Source organism: Zonotrichia albicollis, chromosome Z, assembly GCF_047830755.1.
Source record: "Zonotrichia albicollis isolate bZonAlb1 chromosome Z, bZonAlb1.hap1, whole genome shotgun sequence".
Taxonomy (NCBI): Eukaryota; Metazoa; Chordata; class Aves; order Passeriformes; family Passerellidae; genus Zonotrichia; species Zonotrichia albicollis.
In genome coordinates, this window is record NC_133860.1 from 4559876 (window position 1) to 4582548 (window position 22673).

Below are 22673 nucleotides of genomic sequence, written 5' to 3' on the forward strand. Positions count from 1 at the left end.
GCCAGAGTAATGGGTTTTTCAAATCACTGCAAGCCAGTACAATTTGGAGCAGAGCCAAGGACAGCCTTAAGTTTTGCTGAGGGTGAATTCAGTTCTTCAAAGCATCATTGACCTGGGAAGCAGCAAGTGGATCTGCACTGCAATTTTGCAGATCACCCAAGTGTCCAAGCCATTCTCCTTCACTTGGCCACTGCACAAATAAATGAGACTACAAGCAACATAGTGCTGATGAGGAACAACATTTTCCACGTCTTTGTGTGAGCATTCTATCAAAGGCATGGGAAATGTTAAATATTCATTCTATAAATATATAGTGCCTTCTCTGTTGAATTTTGCAACATGCAATTAATTTACATAATATAATTTATTTTTTGTTAAGTAAAACAAAAATGGATAGAAGGACATTGCATTTCTGTATGTTTTTATTTAACAACATATTTATAACATATTTAAATATAAGACATTAACTTCATTAAGGGATAACAAAATTCATAGACACAAGCCTTTCCCAAGAAATAAAAATCAACTGCTTGGTTTAAGTTTAGAGTCGCTGCCTCTGAAAACCAAAGAGAAATATGGCACAAGGCACATAAAAAAAAAATACTTGCAAGACAGTTTAACAGAGTGTAAATGATATAGCACATTCCTAAGGTCACACACATCTAGATTTGTCAGGCAAGTAGAAGGTAGTAACACTCAAGATTCAGCAAATGTGGTTGTTTGGAATTTAACTGCTAGAAGGATTTAGGAACTGACATGTTTCATGCTTCTGCCATGTTTCCAGAACTGCTAAAAAGGTCTTTGCCAGTTCACCAGGGAAAAAAAACATGCTTTCAGATATTTCTTGAAGAAGCTGTGGTAGTTTTCCAAAAGTTTCCAGCTCTTTAAAATACATATCTACCAACCAATGTCCAGAAAATGCATTTTTCATCTTAGAAGTATCACAAACCATTACTGGAAGTATATTTGAACAACCTATTGCTCGCAGAGTTACAGTCAGGGGTGTAGACAAATTATAAACAGAACAAAAATTAATCAGCATCTTAGTAAATGAAAGCAAACACAGTTCTTTCTTCTGATTACTAAAATCTTCTTCTCTGCATTCATAGAAGTTTTCAATGCTCTCTCCTGGATAAACAAGATTCAGAAGTTCTTCCTTTGCTGTGACTGACTCAACATAATCCAGTGGCAGTTTCTCATGAGAGTTCCTTTGCTCTAGAAGGACTGGCCCTTCAGGAAAACCACAAACATTAATAACAACAGCACATTTTGTGATGAATTGGCAGCTGAACAAGATTTTTGGATTGCTTACTGTCAGAAGCCAGGTGTTTAAGTTCCTTTTTTTTTACCAAGTTATGTTAATGTAACTGATGACTTACACATTTTCAACACATGACAGAACCTGTAGAGACCCTTTGTAACAATTTCTTTACAGTATTGTCTTAACTTGCATTGACTATGCAAAAATAGAATGTTATTACTTTTGTAGAATTCTATTAAGTACTTTGTAGACTAGGTTATTTGCTGACATTGACTTCAAATTAAAGGCATGGAACTATGACAGTCTTTATTTTACTTTTCTGGATGGTGTGGCCAATCTTGCCTTATGCTGTACAGCAAGGTAAACTATTGGGGTAGGAATCCAAACCTTCCCCAACAACTGAATTTAAAAATTTGATCTTAACAGATTTCTGAAACACAAAACATAATTACTCTAATAAACAGATTTAAAGTAAGTAAATAGGAAATGTTTATTTGTTCAGAGCTAGTCTGAACAAATAAATCCTTTTAGTATTTCCTGTTTATTAGTACAAGGGACCTATTAATATTTAAAGAGCTTACACATCTCTTGGGAAGTTTAAGAAAGGATGCATCAGTAAGAAAAAATGAAGGCTGTTAAGATACTACAAGTGTTTTTCAAATAGGAACACATCAGGAATCTTATATAAATTTGTATTACTATGCTAAAGTAATGATACCATATTAACATGAATGCTTCTTCAGAAATACATTTTGATGACAAAAGGTGAACTCCTACATTTTGTATCAGTAATAGATATTTTAATTTTGCTCAAATTAAAGCTGTATTATCATTATTATTAGTGATCATTAACTTCTGTGTTCTAAATTATTGAGCTAAGTAAATTCACACTGAATAGTTAACATGCCTTCTACCATGGGCCTGTCAGTTACTTGACAGGCCATAACTCAGAATGTGACAAAGGCACACACAGCTTTACACTTGCCAGAAAACCTTGATGAATGCAAGTGCAAGTAAAGCTCTTCCCCTACGATAACAAGATCATCCACTACGTGTTCTTCACAGCAGCCTAGGAAAAATGCACATCTGTTAGTGCAGTGCCTTTTCCAGTTGGGGAGCTGGGCTTACTATAATATTTGCCATTGCATCACTTCAGCTGATTGATGTGAGCCCAGGTATTGGTTGGGCATGTTAGATGCCAAGGTGACATGGCACAGTAGAGATATAAAACACCTGGGAGCTACAGAACTGAGACTCAGTAAACAGAGACAGAACTGCAGAAGGAATGTATTGATCATGGTCTGGTGCTTGCACAACAGAAACAGACACAGCCTTTAGGGGGCAGGAGAAGACTGTAAATATAGAGGGTTATATAGCAAGAATCAAATTTAGTTTCTCTACCTTAATTATTAGGCTGCCTAAATACACTCTTCTGCCTCATGAGTAAGCAAAGAATGATTTTTACTGAAAAAATCTGGGTTTGGCGCATAAAACACAGTTTACAGTGACACAGTAGGGCAATGGTACAAATATTTCAAATACTCATTTTAGTAAATTAATTTAAATAAGGAAGAGTTGCTATCCAAGATGATTCTTTGTGGATATTTGGGGTTTTTTTAAAACATGCTAAATTAAATACATTGGTACAGTACATACTTCAAGATACAAATCTGAACAAAAAGTATTGTTTAAAACATTGTGTGCTTGCCTAAGGGGCAAAGTACTTTTTTTAGAAACTAAGGCATCTCTCTCACTATTATCCCTAAACAGCAGTTATCATGATTACAGTATCAATTACTTTCTTCAACTAACAGTATTCAGAGACCATCACATCAATTTTCACAAATGCTGAAAAAAATTATGTTGAAATACACGAATATAGAGAGATTTAGACAATCGGGGTTTGTGTTGTGGTAAAAATAGATCAAAACAATAGAAAATACTTAGCCTTGATTGGTGACTAGGTAATCTTTATTTTCATTAGTGGAGAACATAGTTGCAATGCTTATGGTGTAAAATGCAGGATAAAAACACTAACATATTAGAAAAACATGTGGAAATCCTGGTTAATTTCATATTCAGCTGATCAAGGGAAGTGTGAAAATAGTATTATTTTTACTGTAAACAAACCAGCTAGGCTTAAAAAGTTCTAAAATATTTCATAATAACTTTGTATTTTAGAAAACTATCAAGCAAAACACTGAGAACTTCATATGGATTCAGAACAGAGGGTAATTTCCCTAAACTAGTTTAGCATAAATGCACTCACCCCCATGCTGAAGTAGCAGCTTGCCAATATCTATATGTCCATTTGACAGTGCATCATGCAAAGGAGTCACCCCATCCACTTGACTGAGCAGGTCTACCTCTGGACAACGCTCCAGAATTTCACGGACACACACTGTGCTACCATGGTTACAGGCTTCATGCAAAGGCGTCCAGCCAGCATAATCTGAATTATAAATCAAGGGAAGTTTTAAAACAGCAGAAGTAGTACTGAAATGTTAATAATGTAATTCATTAGACAGGAAAACACTTTACTTTTTTACTACTCATTACAGCTGGAATGGCAGCTTGTGATTTCAAAACAAGAAATTCTATTGAAGAACATCTGAATAAAATAGCATTTTTAAGAATCAGTAGAAAATATGTTAACATACACTTCAGTTTTAAATCCATCTTACCTTAATGTTTGCTGTAAAGTCCTCACTTTGTGCCATTTAAAAAAGAAAGAGCTTCAGATTGTATAAAAACCTGATACCAAACAGATACTAATATAGTTCTTTACGTGTCTTAATTTCTTAATTTTGTAGAGAAAATTAATAACTTACCTTTAACATTAATGTCTATTCCCGGCAAAGAGAGAAGCTGGATCAATCTCTCCACTTTGTTATTTCTGCAAGCTTTATGCAAGGCTGTCTCTCCTACCATAAAAAATTAATAGATTACACTAGACTAGACAAGATAGCAACTAAAGAAAATAATCAAAGAGTCTGGAACTAGGAGACCTGGTTATGTACCAGAAAACTCAATAATGAGTACGATTTTCCTTTATCCTTTTTAAACATCTTAAAAGAAAAAAAACCCCACGGAGCTTCTGTTCCACCAGAGATCCAGCAATGAAATTGTACTGCAAATGGTTTAACACAGGAATTATCTCCCCTCTAGTTCAAGGTTTAAAGCTTCAATCACACTATAAAAGCACCAAGTGATCACAAAACACCAAAAAATACTGGGTTTTGAAGCAGTAAAACTTTAGAGTGCAGTTGCCCTCCCTTAAATTTATTCATGAACCTACATTAAGATGTATGGTTCTTTTTACACAGCGTTTATAGCTTAATTCAAATGAATGTTTCTGGCTAAGCACAAGTGCCTCTACACACTCAAGTATAAATCAAAACTTCAAATCTATTAGCAGATGGTTTTCTGTTTCTCAATAGACTCTCTGACTTGGCTACAGTAAAGAAGGAGGGGAGAAAGAGGGAAATTAATAATAATACCAATATTAATAATAATAAAATTATTACCAGTATAGACCCTGGGGGAAAAAAAATCCCAAACCGTAGTACCATGTACAGCTGAAATAAGTGTGAAAAATTAAACAGCAAACAACTGAGAGCTGCTGTTTATGTATGTAAAGACACCACTAGCTTCTGTGCAATAAAAACTTCAGACACATTCTAAATGCTGTTTTCTTTTCAATAATTGATTAGCTCTGAACAAGAGCCAGAGGAAAATCCTGATACCAGGTAAAGATGATGAACCAAACATCTTAGAAATTCAAGATACATTAGGGTAGATCTCTTAGCTTTTAAAGTAAGATTTACATGGAACATTTTGTTATATTAATACCTTTACTATATAAATCTGTCAGCCCATTCTTTCAACAGAAGACACTACTTATAATTTCAGCAGGGGTGACTAGAACAAAAAGCAGGATTGGTTTGTTTGGTTCCACTTCCCTCCCCCCCCCCCCCCCCCCAAGTCTTTCAGCTCACTTCTCTTTGCAGAAATCAGGTGTAATAATTCACATCAATTTTACTTGCAAAAGCAATAAAAACAAAGGGAACAAATTTTAAAAATGTATGGTCTGACTCTGTTGCTGAAGTTTTTTTAAACCTTTAAAGGGGGTGAGGTCTTCTTTTGTTTGTGCTATAATTCTGTTTTTAATTTTTTGAACAACTCCAGCTTGCTTTTGCCAGTTTTTTTCTCCTGGGTGTCATATTAATAGAGTTGTAGGTAAATTTCTGATGATGAAGATGAAAAAGTAGTTTCAGCAAGCAATTCTGTAGTAAAGCAAGCCTCATGCAAAGTACAATTATTAAACTTGTGTAGTAAATAGGAACTGAATTAATTACTGCAGTGCTGTTTTATTCCTTAGGTACATGAGTTCCAGTATAGTTAAAACAAAAGCCAAGTGCATTTCATAGTTTGGGCTGAATGCCTGGAAGAAAACAGTCCATATGCTTAAAACAGCTATGTAGCATAGCATACTCCTCAGTCTTTGTTCACAAAATGTCTAGGACTCAGAGAGATGAAGACTGAATTATACTTGCAAATCAGAAGACGTTGATCCTACCAAGCACAGGTTGAGGTGGATTAGCAAAGTAAGGCAGGCAAGACTGGAATGCGCTCATACAAACTGTACCCTGTATTTAATGTATGGAAGGAGGAAGGGTAATGAAAAAGGCAACTTTATTTTACCATATATACAAATTGCTCCTTTTAAACAGACATTGCAAAAGAGAAATGTGAACCATACGAAAATAATTCTTGGGCATAAGCCATCGTTTTAGTCCAGCATTCATCAGGATAAGTTTTTAAACGTGAAACTATAAATTCTAACCACTTTAAACTTCTTAACATAAATTAGATATGTAGAATACCTTTAATATTTCTCTTGTGTACCTCTTCAGCCAAAAGAGGACTCCCTCTTGTGTGGGCAGTCTGGACTTCTGTTTTTGCTCTAAGCTCATTAAAGATTAAGTCATTGAAAAGAAACCAAAGGGAACACATTTAAAATCACTATTTCATACTTAATGTATGTGTACTTAATGGTTTTAAATGTGTACATACAGGATACTTAGATTTAGCCATTTCAGTATCATAATGGAAAGGTCTTAATTACGTAAGTTCTGTGACATTTAATTATAACTGTATTTAAAATAGAAATCAAATAGGATTGTCCACTTTTAAACTCTCTTTAAAGGTAATTCCATGAACAATGAACTTCTGTATATACCCTATAAATTTAATATTAGGCAAATAAAACTACATCAGTCTGCATATACACTGAAATTGCTGATCAAAGAGAAAAGGGGAAACCCCAGCCCAAAGGTGTTATGGGCTTACAATGGAGTTTTCTGTCAGTTGAAGTAATTTGTAGACAACAAAACAGGTCACATAAAGTTCAAGAAATGTGTCAGGTCAGAAGCTGTCCCCCAAAGCAGAATAAAACTGGTGATGTTATAGGTATTACTTACGGTAGATCAGGCAGCACTTTGACTTGGTTCTGCTTATCGCCATTTAGCATCTGTAATGTCCTTTGAGACTCAGGGCATGGCTGTTGCCCTATTTTCTTTTTCTTTGCTTTGTGTTCCTCTGTCTCACGCATCCCTATCTCTCGCAAAGCAGATGAATAGGAACAGACCTGTTGCAAAAGTAACATTTTATAAATGCAGAAATTTTCTTTTGTTACTCTTGCTGCAAAGCAGTCATCTTTATCCACATGTATCCATCTATATTCTTGATGTATATATGTTTTTTAAAATCTGATCCCTGAATGATTGTACATCTAGATTGTTTCAGTTTGTCTTTTGCATTCCTTTTCAACGTTTTCGTAATTCACTCTTTACACTGGCCTCAGTGAGTGGCTTGTGTCTGAGAAAGAAAATGGGAAGTTCTAGGCCTCTCTCAGGTTTCTGGCAGCTGAGAAAACCTGGATCTCTTTAGCTGGATATAAGACTTGAGTACAGTAAACTGACTTTCATGTATTAAAACAAAGTAGTTACAGACTTCCTGCTCCCAGGGAGCAATTTGGTTAAAGACAGACTCACTCCACTCCTTCATCTCTTCTGAGATGAGGGGTTGGATTAAGTCTTTGAGCATCGCAAAGGCAGTAAGCCAGTTATCCCTCAGGTGCTCTCTATTAGGACAGCCTTGGCTGTTGCAGATGTTAGCTTCTTTCCAGTAACACAGAGCTTCAAATCCACTTACCCTGTCATTTTAAAAAGTCATCTAAGTTTCTGCCGTTTGGCAAAAGCGTAAGAAAAAAAGGCCAGTGAGAGGGATTCATCAAACACTTAACGATTATATTTGAAAAAGGCATTAAGGAAGGCTTTGAGTATTTAGCAGTTCACTGTAGATCTTGCAAGCAATGTACAGTAGGTGAGGAACACCTTACTTGCACCTTCGCTGCATATTTACCACCAGGGAGCTGTTGAACTCAGAGAAAAGCCAAGCAGATAAGATGCTGTATGAGAAGAACTGGAAAAACTGAAAAGTTTTTACTGTATGGAATGAGAAAGAAGACTTAGTCATACTAAGGAAAACAACAAAAAGCACATAGACTTTTTCAAGCACTGTAACAATATTTAAGTAGTTGCAGAGAGTGATCAGTAGTCATGGTGATACTGAAAGTAGCAATTCTGCCCTGTATGAGGCAATATACATCAAATATTAGTATGCAGTTGGTTTATGATAAGAATTCTGACAGTCTTTTCTTCAACCTCTGTTTAAATGTGCTGTATTAAGAAACAATGACCTCTCTTCACAATAAATTCCTGAAAAATTTAGGAAAACTTATGTACGGGAAATGTACAAAGGTATAAATTTGGTTTTTTGTGACCCTACCTGTAGAATACAGACAAATTGCTATGGATTCCATATTCTGTTTAGTATTAGTGTGAAGATTACTGAAATGAGACTCTAAATTAGGGGATGACATTACCATGTGATTGCCCTGATTTGCCTGCATCCTGCCAGCAGTCATGAATTTCTTCTGCAGCTTTTACCATATTTTTCCTCACCAACTATCACAAATTGTGATTTGAAGGCAGGCAAAGGTTTGCGAGTAGGAGAAAATTTCTAAGAGAAGAATTTCATGGGAATACACTGAGAAAATCTTCAATGTAACAATTGCCTGGACCTATCTCTTCAAAAACCCTGAAGGAAAAGGTAGCTGAGAAAAATCACACTATATTTGGCATTCTCCTTAAGTACCAATGCAACACTGCAATCATTATATGAGGGATTATTTTTAAAAGCTTTCACTGTTGTTGCATTTTTTCACTTTCATGATAACTGCATGTAAACAGATACCAGGTGTGAAAAATCCTCTGGCAAGAAAAATCTGGACCCAGATGTCAGGCAAAGGAAAATTTAAATGTATGGAACACATGGAAAGACAATGAAGGCAACAAGCATGACCTTAGACCACAGAGAAAAGATATATTTCAAGACATTTATGAACCAAATTACTTGTAAAATACTAAAGTGTGATAAATTTTTAAGGAGTTACTTACTATTTTCTGAAGAGAAAGAGGTTCTGTAGAAACAGTAATATTCCTTTGTAAACACATTTGTTTGAAAATTGCTTCGGCAACAAACAGTTGAAGCCAGTCGGATGGTATGGCACAAAGAAACATTTTTAATTGACATACAGAAAAATCTGGATAAAAGCAATTGGAGAAGAATAAGTAAGCCTAAAAATGAAAATACAGAAATCTACACACCTAGTTATCTAGAAGATAGATCTTCCAAGCTTTTTGCTCCTATTGCAGATGCAGAAACTTATTCTCCTCAAGAATTACTAAAATTCTTAACATGAAAATAGATTTTAACCATCATCTGGTAAGATGACAAGATACTGAGAGAAGGTTAAATGTATTTTAGAAGACAAAGCATCACTTTTTGTGTGAAACTTTTTAAAATGCTCTTAATACAATGTTATAAAAGTTATGGTTTTATTTTGAGAATAAAATTTTTTTTTGTGAAGTTCTACAAGTGATCACCTTCTAAAACTCGAAGAGACACAAATTCAGGTAAGAGTTATAACACATGAACAAGAAATCTGCAAATAATGCAGGTGACCTACAAGCTCTACATAAAAAGTCACCATAAGCAAACTGCAACCCCATTCAAATGCACCAAATTGCTTATACTGTTTGAAACAATGCCCCACAGAGTGGCAGAGAAACTTACATATCCATACAACATACATCAGTATGTATCAGGCATATGTCTGACCTACCTCTGCTTTGGAAAAGAAGACAGAAAGACTGATTTTTTTTTCTTACAGTGGTAAGAATTTGTATTTTGATTCTAAGAAAATAATTTTGTCAAAATAACAACTGAAATGGTTGGAAAGTAAGACCTGCAGTGAGGAAGGAAATCTTTACTGTATTGGGGGAATCTTCTGTTCTGCTAAGAAGTGCTCATAAATTAACTAATCTGTAGACTCAAGCAAAAGTGAAACCCAAGTTTGAGAATACAGATGTTTGCTACTGTAAGTATAACTGAATTTAGAAAAACTTGCAGTAGTTTTGCTTTGAGTGCTGTGGATTGTACCAAGTGGCACAGGTCAAATAATCTCTATAAACAGACTGAATCCTATTCTTGTTTTCCCTTTTGTATACAGGAAATTAATGAAGTCTCACAGAAATACTTATCCAAGATTTTACCTATTATATGAGGGCTACAAAATCCATTGAAGTGATACATATTAAAAGCTCCACTAATTTAAACACCATGAAGTTCGAACTGAATTGGCCTTCTAAGAACTAAGTCAGACTGTAAAAGTTCTCATAATTTGCTTTCTGTAAAACTGGAGTGAAACAAATTGTCCAGAGATTAAGATTTTAGTGTAATTTCTTTTCATTATGGTTCTTCCCGAGTGTCCAGGTAGAAGGCAGACACAATTTAAATGAAGCTTACATATACCTGTTACCACATAAAGAGATGATTGAAAAAGGAGTCAGGGGAAGCTTTGGTGGGAAATAATTTTGAAAACTAAATTAAAATAATTCAATACTTTCTTGAGATAATTTTGTCTTGCAAGCTCCTCAAATCCTTGCGGCTAAAAGTACAGATACTTCAACTGACATTCCATATTAAATGATAATGGTTATTTGAGTCATGATGTTTCTGTTTACCTAGTCTATTTAATGAGGAGGAACTACAGTAATTCATGGGACTCGATGGAATTTTCTTCCATTGCCTCCATTAAGTCCAAGGATTTGGAAGAGACATTGAAATGTTTCATTTGAAGTTGTAGGAGTCAAACAGTTTGCTGTAGGTTTTAGACTTATGACTGAAGTGTCTTTAGCAAGCTATTCATTTTCTGGAATGATAAAATTTGCCTGAGCTAAGTAAAGTGCCTCCAATTGCCTGTCTGAATTTAAGTTTTATTACGATATGCTTAAACTTCTCCTAGGCTGACAAGAGAGCTCCAAAGACTTTTTTCTTCCTCTGACTGTGTGGTCTTGCATTCAAATCAACATTTAGACATTTATTTAAAAGGGATTTTAGTAAGAAAACCTGTTCTATTTGATCTTTGCTTGACACTGACAGACAGATACAGAATAAAATGGCTTCCTGCATATGCACACACCATGCAGTGCACAGCTGCAAAACAGGGTAAAAAACTATAAACCAAGGATTTTAATTAGCATCTGATTAGAAGAATTTTGAGAGGCCTTGCAAACACTCACCATCACATGAAATAGCAAGGTAATGCGCCAAATCAGGCACTTGATGAAACACATTTCTGTCCATAAGCAAACCTGAGATGATCCAATAGTCCACTACAGTTCCAAGAATTGCATTTAACAGACCAGCAACTTCACTTCTGAAAGCCTAAATGGAAAAAAGCATAGATGTATCTATTGATCTGTAATATATAAAAAATTCAGACTGATAATATACTAGAAATAACATAGAAAACTTCCTTAGATAAAAGCTCACTCTGCTGCCATGTCACTCCTTCACTGGCCTTTCTTCTGCTGAAAAGCTACCTATTGCAGCCAGATCACCAAAATTAGTGTCACTGATGGCATATCAATTAGGATTTGGCACTGGAGAAAACCAGGTTCTATGAAATCATCTACAAGTATATGCAAAATGGTGGCAAAACTTACAATTGCAATGTGATTTCTTTTTAAATTAGATTTTGTTTAACCATAAGATTGCAAGTACTGCACTTATTCCACTGAACCTTGTGTTTAATTTGACAATTGCAAGGATCTTTTTCTCCCTGCTCTATTAGTATTGCCTTTTTCTGAAGATTTCATCATGAAATAAAGCTCTTTTTGTGACTATGTATGTCTGTGCCAAAAGGGAAAAGTATGCAAAGTGTTAGTTTCCTCCACAGAAAAAATTTTGGCAGTCACTTTGCAAAAGGAAACTTTCTTCAGCTATCAAAAAATTCAATAAGATGAGCAGCTGCAAATTTAGGAAAAAAGCCATCCTTCTGAATATTAGCTATACAATTTTCTACCTTGAACAGGCAGACACACACATGCACAAAAAAAAAAAAACAAACAAAGAGAGAGAGAGAGAGAGATTATATCTATATATATGTATCCTTATGGGTCCATTCCAGCTCAGCTTATTCAGTGATCCTGTGAAAATGGTCATAAACAAGTAAAGAAAGGTGAAGTGTACTTTCTTCAAGAGGCATCAAGACACGGAATTTAGCTATCCAGACACCTCATTGAGATAGATGAATGCATTTTTCACCCATATGAGAAGTTAATCAATACTGGTCAGGTAAAGCAGTGTTTCTAATGTTTGAGTTAGTCTTTGCAAGGTCACATCTATCTACATACCTTTCTGAGCCATAGCAGAAATACTTTATAAAAGTTACTCTGAGATAAGTTATTCCTCTGATCACATGTACCACCAGATGTTTTGAAAGCATAGCTTGAAAGAACACAGGCACCATAGTAGGAACACATGAAATTAATCTGACTGAGGGCTCTACCACAGATTTACTACAGTTACACTAGAGCACCAGTTGACATATGGCATCTTGTGAAAGATAATGAGTACCTGAAACTGGACAATTTTGGGTAACAGACAAGCCAGACTTAATGGGTACATACTACAGTCAATGATTTGTCTGATACTCCTTTGAGAAAAAAAATACGTTCAAGGTTGGTTTAAAATAATTTACTAGGATTCCTTAGGAGCTGAAAAGCACAAAACTAGTTTGAGCATCAATATATCAAACAGACCTACATATGAAAAATGGAGACAGATAATAATAAAAATATTATAAAGCAATTTGTTGAAAACTACACAAATACTGTCCCTACAGTTAACAGTTACTTGTCCCTCAAAAGAAAATAAATGAACACAACTACAAATAAACACGGTGTGGGGTGAAAGCATAATCTCCATCACTCCAGATTTTTAAGACTGGCTGGACAAAGTCTGTTATGAACGTCATCTCTGAGACTGCTTCCAGGCCTACGTCCTCCTACTTTCTCAAACTCTACTTGATTTGGTTTGCCCTTTCCTTTATTATGTCATAATGCTTTAATATAGATGAACTGTGAAATCTCATAATGAAAAAAACCCTGAGAACACAGATATGGCATGTCAAAAACCTGAAAGTATAATTTTTAAAATAAGTTTAAATATTTAAAAAGGTGCATTTGCACTATCTTCTGAGGATTTAGGAATAGAAGCTGAAGAATAATTTAAAATATCTGAAATGCATTTAAATTTCCCTTAAGTATGTATATCTCTTTATCACTAGACCCCAAAGCGAAATACTGGGCGAATAATATAATTCCACCAATAGTTCTTTACCAGAAATAAATTTCACAAACACAGTAAATAAGCACTATTTTAACAAAAGTTAAGTGACAGGATCAAGGACATATAGATGTAATCTGAGGTAGATAGGGATGTAAAACACAAGTACTTACATTCTCTTTATGGTTTCTAAATCACTACCTTAACTAATTCCTTCATGAAATACTTTTAAAAAAGGGGTGGGGGTGAAAGCAGACATTGAGAGAACAGACTAAAATAATGACTGTTAATACTGCAAGTATTGATAATTTTTCACAGTCAGATATATAGTGAATATTAAATGCAGCTGGTAATCTAGCTGCATCTATATTTGCCCAGCCAAATATCTGCATGCTGACAAGATAAGCCAGATACTGCCAACTAATGTAGGCTTAGTTGGCATTTTTGTAAAAGAATAGTAGGACAAACCAAGAGCTTCTCCTCAGTATTTAAAATAAATAGTTCAATGCTACAAATGAGAGAGGGAAATTCGCCTAATTTCCTGAAAGAACCATATGTTCTAAAAATGTTTAAATGTTAACATGTTAGAAGTATTTTCAATTTTAACCACAAAACAACACACAGTAATGAAAACATATGCAATAACAATACACAGTAATGAAAACATATGTAATATTAAAAAGGAAAAAAAAAAACCCAAGCATTTCCATTTAACTTGGAATTTGCTACCATGTATGACAGTGCCAAGACCTCTTTTTCCCTACTCTGCTCCTAGATCAAGAAGCTGGGAGGGGCATCAGCCGAGACAGATGACACAAAATGACCAAAGGCATTCTGAACACTGTGCTCAGCAGTAAACGCTGCATTAAGGAGGAAGGGAGAATGTCTGAAGTGATGGTGTTTGCCTTGCCTAGCAAATGCCATGTCTCATGAAGCCCTGCTTTCCAGAAAGTGACTGAACATCTGCCTGCTGATGGGAAGCACTGAATGGAATCCTTATTTTGCTTTGCTGGTGGTTAAGTATTTGTTTCACTTATTAAACTGTCTTTATATAATGTCATGCATTTTTTAATTTGTCCTTCTGACTCTCTCCCTCAACCCAATGCAGGATGGGGACTTACCTGCCAGCAGCTGAGACTGACCCACTACACCATGTACAGCTAATTAAGTAATATGCAGTGAAACCTCTTTTCAAAATTCTCTTCCTTGTTCTTATTGTTGAAAATCAAAGCGATCTCACTAAGAAAAGCATAGAAGTGGGAAGAAGCTATTGACTGTGTTAGCATACAAAGGTCACATCACTTCAACTGATATCTGTTAGCTTAGCAAATGCAATTCCTACATTGTGGTTCCATTTAATGCTTTGTCAAGTCAAATACAGTGCTACGGTGGCAGAAGTTTCACAGTGTGTTTTTACACATGAAAGTTCTTATAGGAAAATTAATTTCAACTTTTTTTACTTTGAATTACTGAGTTATTTTAGAACTCTAAAGAAGAGGGTTTTTTCATGTGCTGTAAATGTAGTACTCCACAAATGCCTAAAACATACTTCCAAAAAAACTACTGCAAGTGACAGACCAGAAAGACATTTGGTTCTACACCACACAAATTTATACTATGCAACTAAAAACCTGAATGAATGCCTTTGTCACCTCTTTGTCAGGCTATGTAAGACAGCTTTTTTAAAAAAATCCTCACCAGTATTTTCAGGGATGAAAAGCATTTCTGATACCATCTGTGACATTGTGAAAAACCATGCAATAGCTCAATGCAACTAGAAGTGTTATAAGCAAAATACACATTTCTTGGTAAAATCTAAAACTGAATTAAGAAATTCGATTCAAGGAACTTTAACCAGGAGCTCCCCCATCAAACCCATTTAAGTAATATAACAAACAATATATGTTAATTAATTTTAGAATGATATTAAAAATTGATTTGATGAGCTCAAATAATAGGAAATATTTTAGGTTCTTTGGCAGTGCCTTTTTAACTACAAGAACAGTCTATCAATATTATTCCACCATGTTGTCCAAACAGGTTAACCCAACAGGTTAATCCAATTTCCTGTCACTATTTTTATTCTGCTACTTCTAAAATAGGGCATATTCTATCTAACTCCAGAAAACAAATGCACTCAACTTTATGCTTTGTTTTTCACTTTGTTTTGGACTGCTCTTTTTACATGGTATGTTTACACACATACATAATTTTGCAGCAACTCAGCACTAGAAGAGAGGAAACATACATAGATATTTTCCCTGCACTCCAGCGCTCTTTGTTGCAATCTCTTTGAATCACAAAAAGAGAGAATCTGATCCTAAAAAGCTAAAAAAATTAATAATGGCTCTTTCTAATTTTACCAGTTAGAAAATATTGTATTAGATATGTTCAAAGAAAGAATTTAGTAAAAATTATTCACCTGTTTCCACTTACAGATATTTTTGCTGAAAACCTGTACAGAAGTTTGGTATATCAAAACATGGATGTTTGTTTCTTCCCACAAGCTAACACACTTAGGTGCACTGAAAAATATGGTCCATCACCCCTTTGAAATGTGCTACAAACCACATGCAGAGAGTAACAATATCCAAAATAATTTCTTTCATTTAGCTTTCTGAATGGCCCTACATGCCTCTTGTCTAGGTGTTACCTCTTAAACAAACAGTTTTTATGAAACAAAACTGGTAACAATGACTCACACCCTCAAACTGAAGGACAATTTTGCACCCTGCATGCTACCTCTAATGACATGGAAATACTGTGTATTTATTTATGTATCTATGAAATTACAGAAAAAGGAAGGAAAAAACACAGTTCTGTCTGCACAGCTAGGGAGGTTTCACTCTTCTGATTTTCTGAAAGACAGTTCAAACTGTGTAATGGAATTTTAAAATTAGTTTGAAAATACAGAAAAAAATCAAGATATATATATATATATATATATATATATATATATATATATAAATAAATAAGATTGAGAGTGAATGAAAGGACAAATGAGTTGGATTGTAAAAATACGGTATTTTAGTTTAGAATTTATTTTTGTGAAAAATGCAATGGGAAAGAAAAAGCAATAAATAAATAAATATGAGGAACAAAGCTGTTAGACAAAACATAATACACTACCAATATTAGGAGGCAACAAGCTTCTTTTTAAGGCTAGAATTCAACTGTGTATGATAGTTTACACTACAGTGTGTAAGATCAAAGTAAGAAAGCAATAGACATCCAGGATTTGTGCTGAAACAACGATTCTGATATATATGTATATAGAGCAAATAGAATCTAAACAAGAGACAGATCTCTGTGGTTTATGTTGTGTGTGGGGATTAAGCTTATTTTTCATATATGTAGTACAGTCTGACAGAAGTGATTATTCTGCCAATGCAAAGGTTTATGAGAAAGGAATGGTTTACAGTGCTGGAACCTGTAAAAGGAAGGCATAGCAGAAAAAACTAAATGGTACCTCCACTTAAACTGCAGATTCAAAACCAGGAAAAATATGAAAGCAATGTCATTTTCCAAAGAAACAGAATGGCTACTGACACCAACTGCATGTAAGCCTGCTTGCTGCTCAGTACCTTTGAAAAGATAGGTTGCTTAAATATAAATATGGGTATAGAAGCCTGATTTTAGGCACTTTTTAAATATCTTGACCGAGGATAAAAAGCAGCACTGTTTCACAATGTCTTGCTTTGATAGCCCTCAAAAAAGGTAGGAGGTCTGGCTAGGTAAGATGATTGAAGCTCTCATTATGTTTAATCTTTTTGCTTTCATAGCATAATGAATAACTACTTGGTATTATACTGAAAGTGCTTTTTTTCTCCCTGAAATACTTGATTTTCTATTGTTCTGTTACTGTATGGGAAAAGTGAATGGAGTACCTATTTATTCTGTGCTCTCACAATAATTTAAAAGAGAATGCAGAGACAGCAGTTAGGTTTTATTTTATGTGAGAATCTAGAAGTCAAAGATGTTTTACAAGGCCTCTTGCTTCTGAAAAGAAATAGGTGGTATAGAGGACACTTAGTATCTTTCAGGTCAATGTCCTGCTGGTCAGCAGGTCACAGAATAGCAATTAAGTTGCTTCAATTCCATTTTTATGCTAAGTCCTAGGAAATATTCCAAATGAAACTAAAAGACTTAGAAAGAAAACCAGGGCATTCTATTACAATAAAACAATGCATACCTAGCAAACAACAACAAAAAAAAGTATTAGTTTTGTTAGGTTTCTCTTTCAAACGTTTCCTGAATCCTGTCACTGTAAAATAAGATAATCACTTCTTTCACTACACCATATTGTTTGAGAGAACAAGCTGGTGTCTGTAATAACTACAGTAATACCTGCTGGTAAGGGCATGTGAACATCTGAATGTAGCCAACAAGCTACTCAGGACTCGTTTCTTCTCTACATATCTATATAAGAATCTTATGGATCAATTCATTTCTTTAGTGGAGCAAAAACCAGCACGCTTCACAACAAAAGGCCGCTATAACAAGCAGCTGTTATACTTACATATAATTCCTCACAAAAGAATGAACAAAGGGACACCTTTAAAAATATATGTCAGTCTTCATTATTTTAAAGTATAAAATTCACACTCACATCATTTTTTCCATTTAATTCTCTATGGGAAAATACGACCCAATCTGCTAGAATATTTATGTGTTTGGTAAAAAGCACTGCGGTTCCACTTTCAAGAAAGAATGTCTTCAGAAGAACTGTCTGTGGCAAGGCTTGTTGATGCTGTGAATTCGTTCCTTCAACCAAACTGAAAAAAAACAAAGTGAAAAAAATCTAAAGCTTTATGTCACTTTGATTATTATAGTTACCACATAGATTTGGCAATTTTTAACTATGGAAGGACCAGATACAATTTCTGATGCAGTGTAAGTACAATGATGATGACTATTACTATTATTATTAGACCTGGGGAATTCTAATAATGTGCCACTACTTACATAAAGTAAAGGCCACCATTTCTATAGAAAGGCAAAGCAAAACCTAGACTTCTTTTATACTTCATGAACCAAAGAAAAGTAATAGTCTCCCTAAGATAACACAGAGATAATAGTTATTGAATTTTTTAAAAAAATCAAACATATACATCAGTATATTCAAAATGCTGCTTGTCTACCTTAAAGAATGAATAGCAAAGTACTGCAAATCTAGAAGTACCACTTAAAGAGCAAAATTAAATGCGTCCTGGAATAACAATCGGGAAAAAGAAACATGTCTTAAAACACGATTATAAAAAAAACTAAGAATTTACAATCAAACAAGCTAAGAATTGAGAAATATAAATAGAATTGCTAAACTGCTTTCTAGAACAGTATCTTATCAAGGATATATACAAATCAGGATACAAGCTGCTATAAATAAATGAGTGCATGTATTATTCTATAAATCCCACCTTTTTGTCAGAAACTCTACTTCGCCTTTTACTAAATCAAAGAAAAATTTCAATAACGTTTTATGAACTATCCTCAGTTCATCTTCTGTCCCTGAAACTGTGACCGTATGACAAGCTGTTTCACAATAAAGGCAAGACCTTAAAAAAAAAAAAAAAGAAAAATTCTATTTGTATGACAGAAATAACAGATAATCTATTGGCAAAAAAGTCAGCTTTGAATCTGGTCTGTTTTGACTAGGAAATAGTTTGCTCCCCAGTAACAGACAACAACATGTTTGTGACTGAGCTTCTGTGTTCCAGGTGAAGATTTTGTATTATAGAGTAAACAAAATAATTTCACTGGATTTCATTTTTCTGTTTCTACTTGAGATATTGTACAATTACTATATTAAACATAACTTATTTGAAATCCTTTAAATACAAGATAATTTTGGAGTATTTCGTAGACATGGTAACATCCTTCTGTTCAGGTAATAGTTCATATGTACTACTTGACACGACTACAGATTGTCAAACATGATGCAGATAATTCTGAAGTAACATGCAAACATAATTTTTGTCCAGAATTTTGAGTACTAGAACCAGGTATACAACTCCTGGGTATTCCCATTCTCCAGGAAGTACTAAAAGACAAAATATTTCATCTAAAAGACAAATTCTCTTTCATGTTCTTCAAAATATGCTTACAATCACAGACATTCACACATCTGTAATCATACTTGTATCAAAGTATTTAAATATTACGTGAGGTTTTATCATAGCCACAAGAAGAGCTGTAGTTTCTTTTCCAAATGAAGAATTAATTTCTGTTGATGCAAATTACAAAAAGTAAGTTCTCATGATAAAGCAGAGACTAACTATCCAAACTTGTCTTTCTAGATGTAGACAAGATAAAATCAGACATCTTGAAAAAGATGGTAAAGGTTATGTTTAAAATCAAACACGAAACTTCACATTTGGTAAGATAAGCCTTGAGTTTGCTTTGTAACTGCAGATATATGTGTGTGTGTATGTTTATATGTATACACACAGCAGCAGCAAGAGTATACAGATTACTATACTCTGTAAAGAGCGTAAGAAATAATTTTTAAAAAACTAGTAAAGCTAAGAAAATGTACTTATTTTTCTTTCAAAAAATTTCATCTGCCTGTAATGAAATGTGAAATGACCAAATCTGCTACAATTCTAGATTGTCACATACTGGTAATGTGTTCTGTTGTAAAACAGCACGTTGTTGCAATAGAATGCCCTCTCTCCTCTGCTGTCTTTGGGTTTGGAGTAACATAACTATTGCATTTGGTACCTCATTAATCTTCCTTACCTTACAAGTATCTCTATCAAGGACCATGTACCTTTCTTACAGATAGGACACTGAAGGAGATCTAAGTAATACTTCAACATCAATGGGGACTTCCAGGGAGGTTCACAATGAAGAGCAAGGTAAAAAACATGACAAAGTTTGGCAAAAAATATTGTATCAGTGTTTCCCTGTAAAAAAATGAGAAAATAATATTGGCTCCAGGCCAGCCAAAGATCTATATCTATATTCACTAACAGTTAATTTATTCTCTTTAATCTTTACAATCTCAAGTGACCACATTTAATCACTAAAATAACATATAATTTAATGTACAACTCCAAGGAGAAAAATACACAGTGAAATTTAAAAAAAAAATAGGGAAGAGAAAAGGGAGAACTTGCTCTAATGTGATATGCTAGTCGAATGCACCACTGTTTAGAGCAAACCTTGTTCTCAATCGATCTCTCTATCCGTAGCGTACCAGCATAGTGCTGTTTCTAAAAGTAACAAAAAATATTTCTGGCCAAGCCTTCCAGAATATTTAGAGCATTACATTCATCTGGCTTGCAAATAAATACTAATTTGAAAAAAACAAACATATTGATGAGCACAAAAAGAAGGGTGAATGGATCACTAAGAACTTCTAAACACTATGTCAGAAGCAAAGATCATAATACTTCCACTTATTTATTTTTAATACTACTTTAGTCTTAATCTCTCACCAATAGGACATATTTTAGAAGAGGATGAAGAAGTTGCACAGGAGGTGCACTGTACATTTGGCCTGCAGCAAGTTCTGTGACTACATCCTGAAGTAAGTCCTCTTCCACTAGTCCTTGAAGTATAGTCCAAGTGCCCCTGGCCCAGACAGGACTTTTAACCTAGAAATGAGATATCATTGTGGGTAAAAAAAAAAAAAAAAAAAAAAGCTTACATTAAAAAACCTTTTAACCAACCAAGTTAACTAACACAGGATATCCCTAACTAAAAAGTTGGTATTATATATCCTGGTTCCTGATAGGACAGAATTTATTCTTGCAGTAGCCACAGGGGATGCGACTGAGACATGGAGGTTATTCTATACCACCTTACATCCCTGCCAGGGCAGCGGGAAAGGGACTCTCATTTCCAAGCAGGAGTCCTTCCAGTCAAGAATACCTTAATGGCACAGGACTTCCATCTTATACTCTGCCACTCATGACAGCAAAACTCCTAACAGCTTTCAGAGAACCCAGACAGATGCAATAGCTTCCATGAGATGCTGTATTCACTCTGCAATTTCCCTGTTTCTATCTGTACTTTCAGCTCTCCAAAGATCACGAATTAATGACACTAATGAGCTACTGAAGGTCTCAGGTACATTGCTATTTACATCTTTCCTCTAGTTCAGATTCAAGCCAAAGCTGATGCCCAAGCCAGTTGCAATTGTACTGCTGAGTGAAGCACGACTTTCTTCTGCCAGGTAACTGCTCTTTTGAAATGCAGCTTTTTTGTCTGACCATACAGCCTGAGGCTCAGTAAACTCAAATTTCTCCTAATTCTGAGATAAGAGGCACAGTTGAGAAAAGCTGGGTCAGACTGATTGGGCTGTTGGGAATTAAAGAGTTACATAAATTTATTGTTGCTTTAGTCTCTGGTAACTTGTAGACTTTATGATCTCTGCCAAAAATCCTGTCTCCTAATGGGCATTAATAGAACAGTTCAGATAGAACTGTTATAAGAACACTGAGTCCAACTATTAACAGCACTACCAAGCCCACCACTTAACCATGTCCATAAGTGCCACTTGTACTCATCTTCTAAATCCCTACAGGGATGATGACTCCATTACTGCTCTGGGAAGATTTTTCCAGAGCTGGACAACCCTTTGCAGGGAGAAATTTTCCTACTATCCAATCTAAATAACTTACTAATTGTTTTAGTATTAGTTTATATTTTAAATTGACAGAGATTTTGAGTCCAGTTGTGGATTAGAAGTCTAAAGAATATACTGTTATTAGATAGCTACCAAAAATGTTCCAGTAATAAGACAAAAAACAATAGGAGCTCTGTTCAAACATGAAAAAAATTCAGAAATTATAATCATGGTTAAATCACAGCTAAAATCTCAGTGAATAAACTCCACTTTAGCATTAGATATTTTGTGTCTTGCAAATGGCTCGTATCTCAGGTTCCTAATGTAAGCCATTGTTACATTAACAATAAATAAAGCTGCTCATGTAGACAATTTTCTTTTATTCAAGTCTTTGTGCATCTGGTGTTTGCAACTCACATTTATTTCAATCTTCTCATTCATATATTAACTATTAAAATCTCCACTAAGATTTCCTTTGGAAATAAAGGTTGCATTCATACTTTTGTAATGTTAATTACATGCAAACAGCACATCTAAAGAGCAATTGTGAACTGTTTAATGACAGTTAAAGAAGAACAACTTGGACACCTGGATTTAGGATGTAAGACTGTATTTGGGTTGTACAAGCATGTTACCACTGACCTTCACTTGGTGATCACACTAGGATCCAGCTTCATATATTGTGACTGAAACTTTTATTTACTGAAAGTTCTGTACTAGAAGAAACAGTATCATTGATGCATTATTTTGAAAAAACACTGAAATAAAGATGTATTGGGAAGACTGAGGTACATTTTGCATAGCATTCAAATCAAAGAGAAACTAGAGACTGGTTCATCACATTTCTAAGAGGTAAAGAAGGATGGTACAAAACTGAGGCAATAAACTTTTGTCAGTATCAGGAGACCTATTATTGAAGAGACTTAATACTCAATAAGCTGTCCAAGCTTCACTGGCTTGCACTCTGATGAGGAATCAGAGTTTCTTGCGAAGCACTGCTGGTGCAATCATTAGCATTTTGAGCAGAAACAAATGAAATATGACAACTGACAAAAGAGAAAAAAATATTTTTGGGATGAT

General features: G+C 34.6%; 1 protein-coding gene across 8 annotated transcripts in view; it reads right to left on the bottom strand.

Moving 5' to 3' along the window:
• Nucleotides 1–394: 394 nt before the first annotated feature.
• The window catches only part of SLF1 (SMC5-SMC6 complex localization factor 1), a 33745-nt gene continuing 11466 nt past the window's right edge, over nt 395–22673 (bottom strand). For all 8 annotated transcript variants that reach the window (XM_026795074.2, XM_005489618.4, XM_026795073.2 and 5 more), the window contains 11 exons: nt 20461–20619; nt 19760–19926; nt 18439–18576; nt 17631–17796; nt 10972–11116; nt 8785–8930; nt 6745–6911; nt 6148–6227; nt 4093–4185; nt 3531–3713; nt 395–1230 (listed from right to left, as the gene is read on the bottom strand). In XM_026795074.2, coding sequence (XP_026650875.1) covers nt 728–1230; nt 3531–3713; nt 4093–4185; nt 6148–6227; nt 6745–6911; nt 8785–8930; nt 10972–11116; nt 17631–17796; nt 18439–18576; nt 19760–19926; nt 20461–20619 — 1947 coding nt within the window. In that variant the 3' untranslated portion in view covers nt 395–727. The remainder of the gene's footprint in view (nt 1231–3530; nt 3714–4092; nt 4186–6147; nt 6228–6744; nt 6912–8784; nt 8931–10971; nt 11117–17630; nt 17797–18438; nt 18577–19759; nt 19927–20460; nt 20620–22673) is intronic.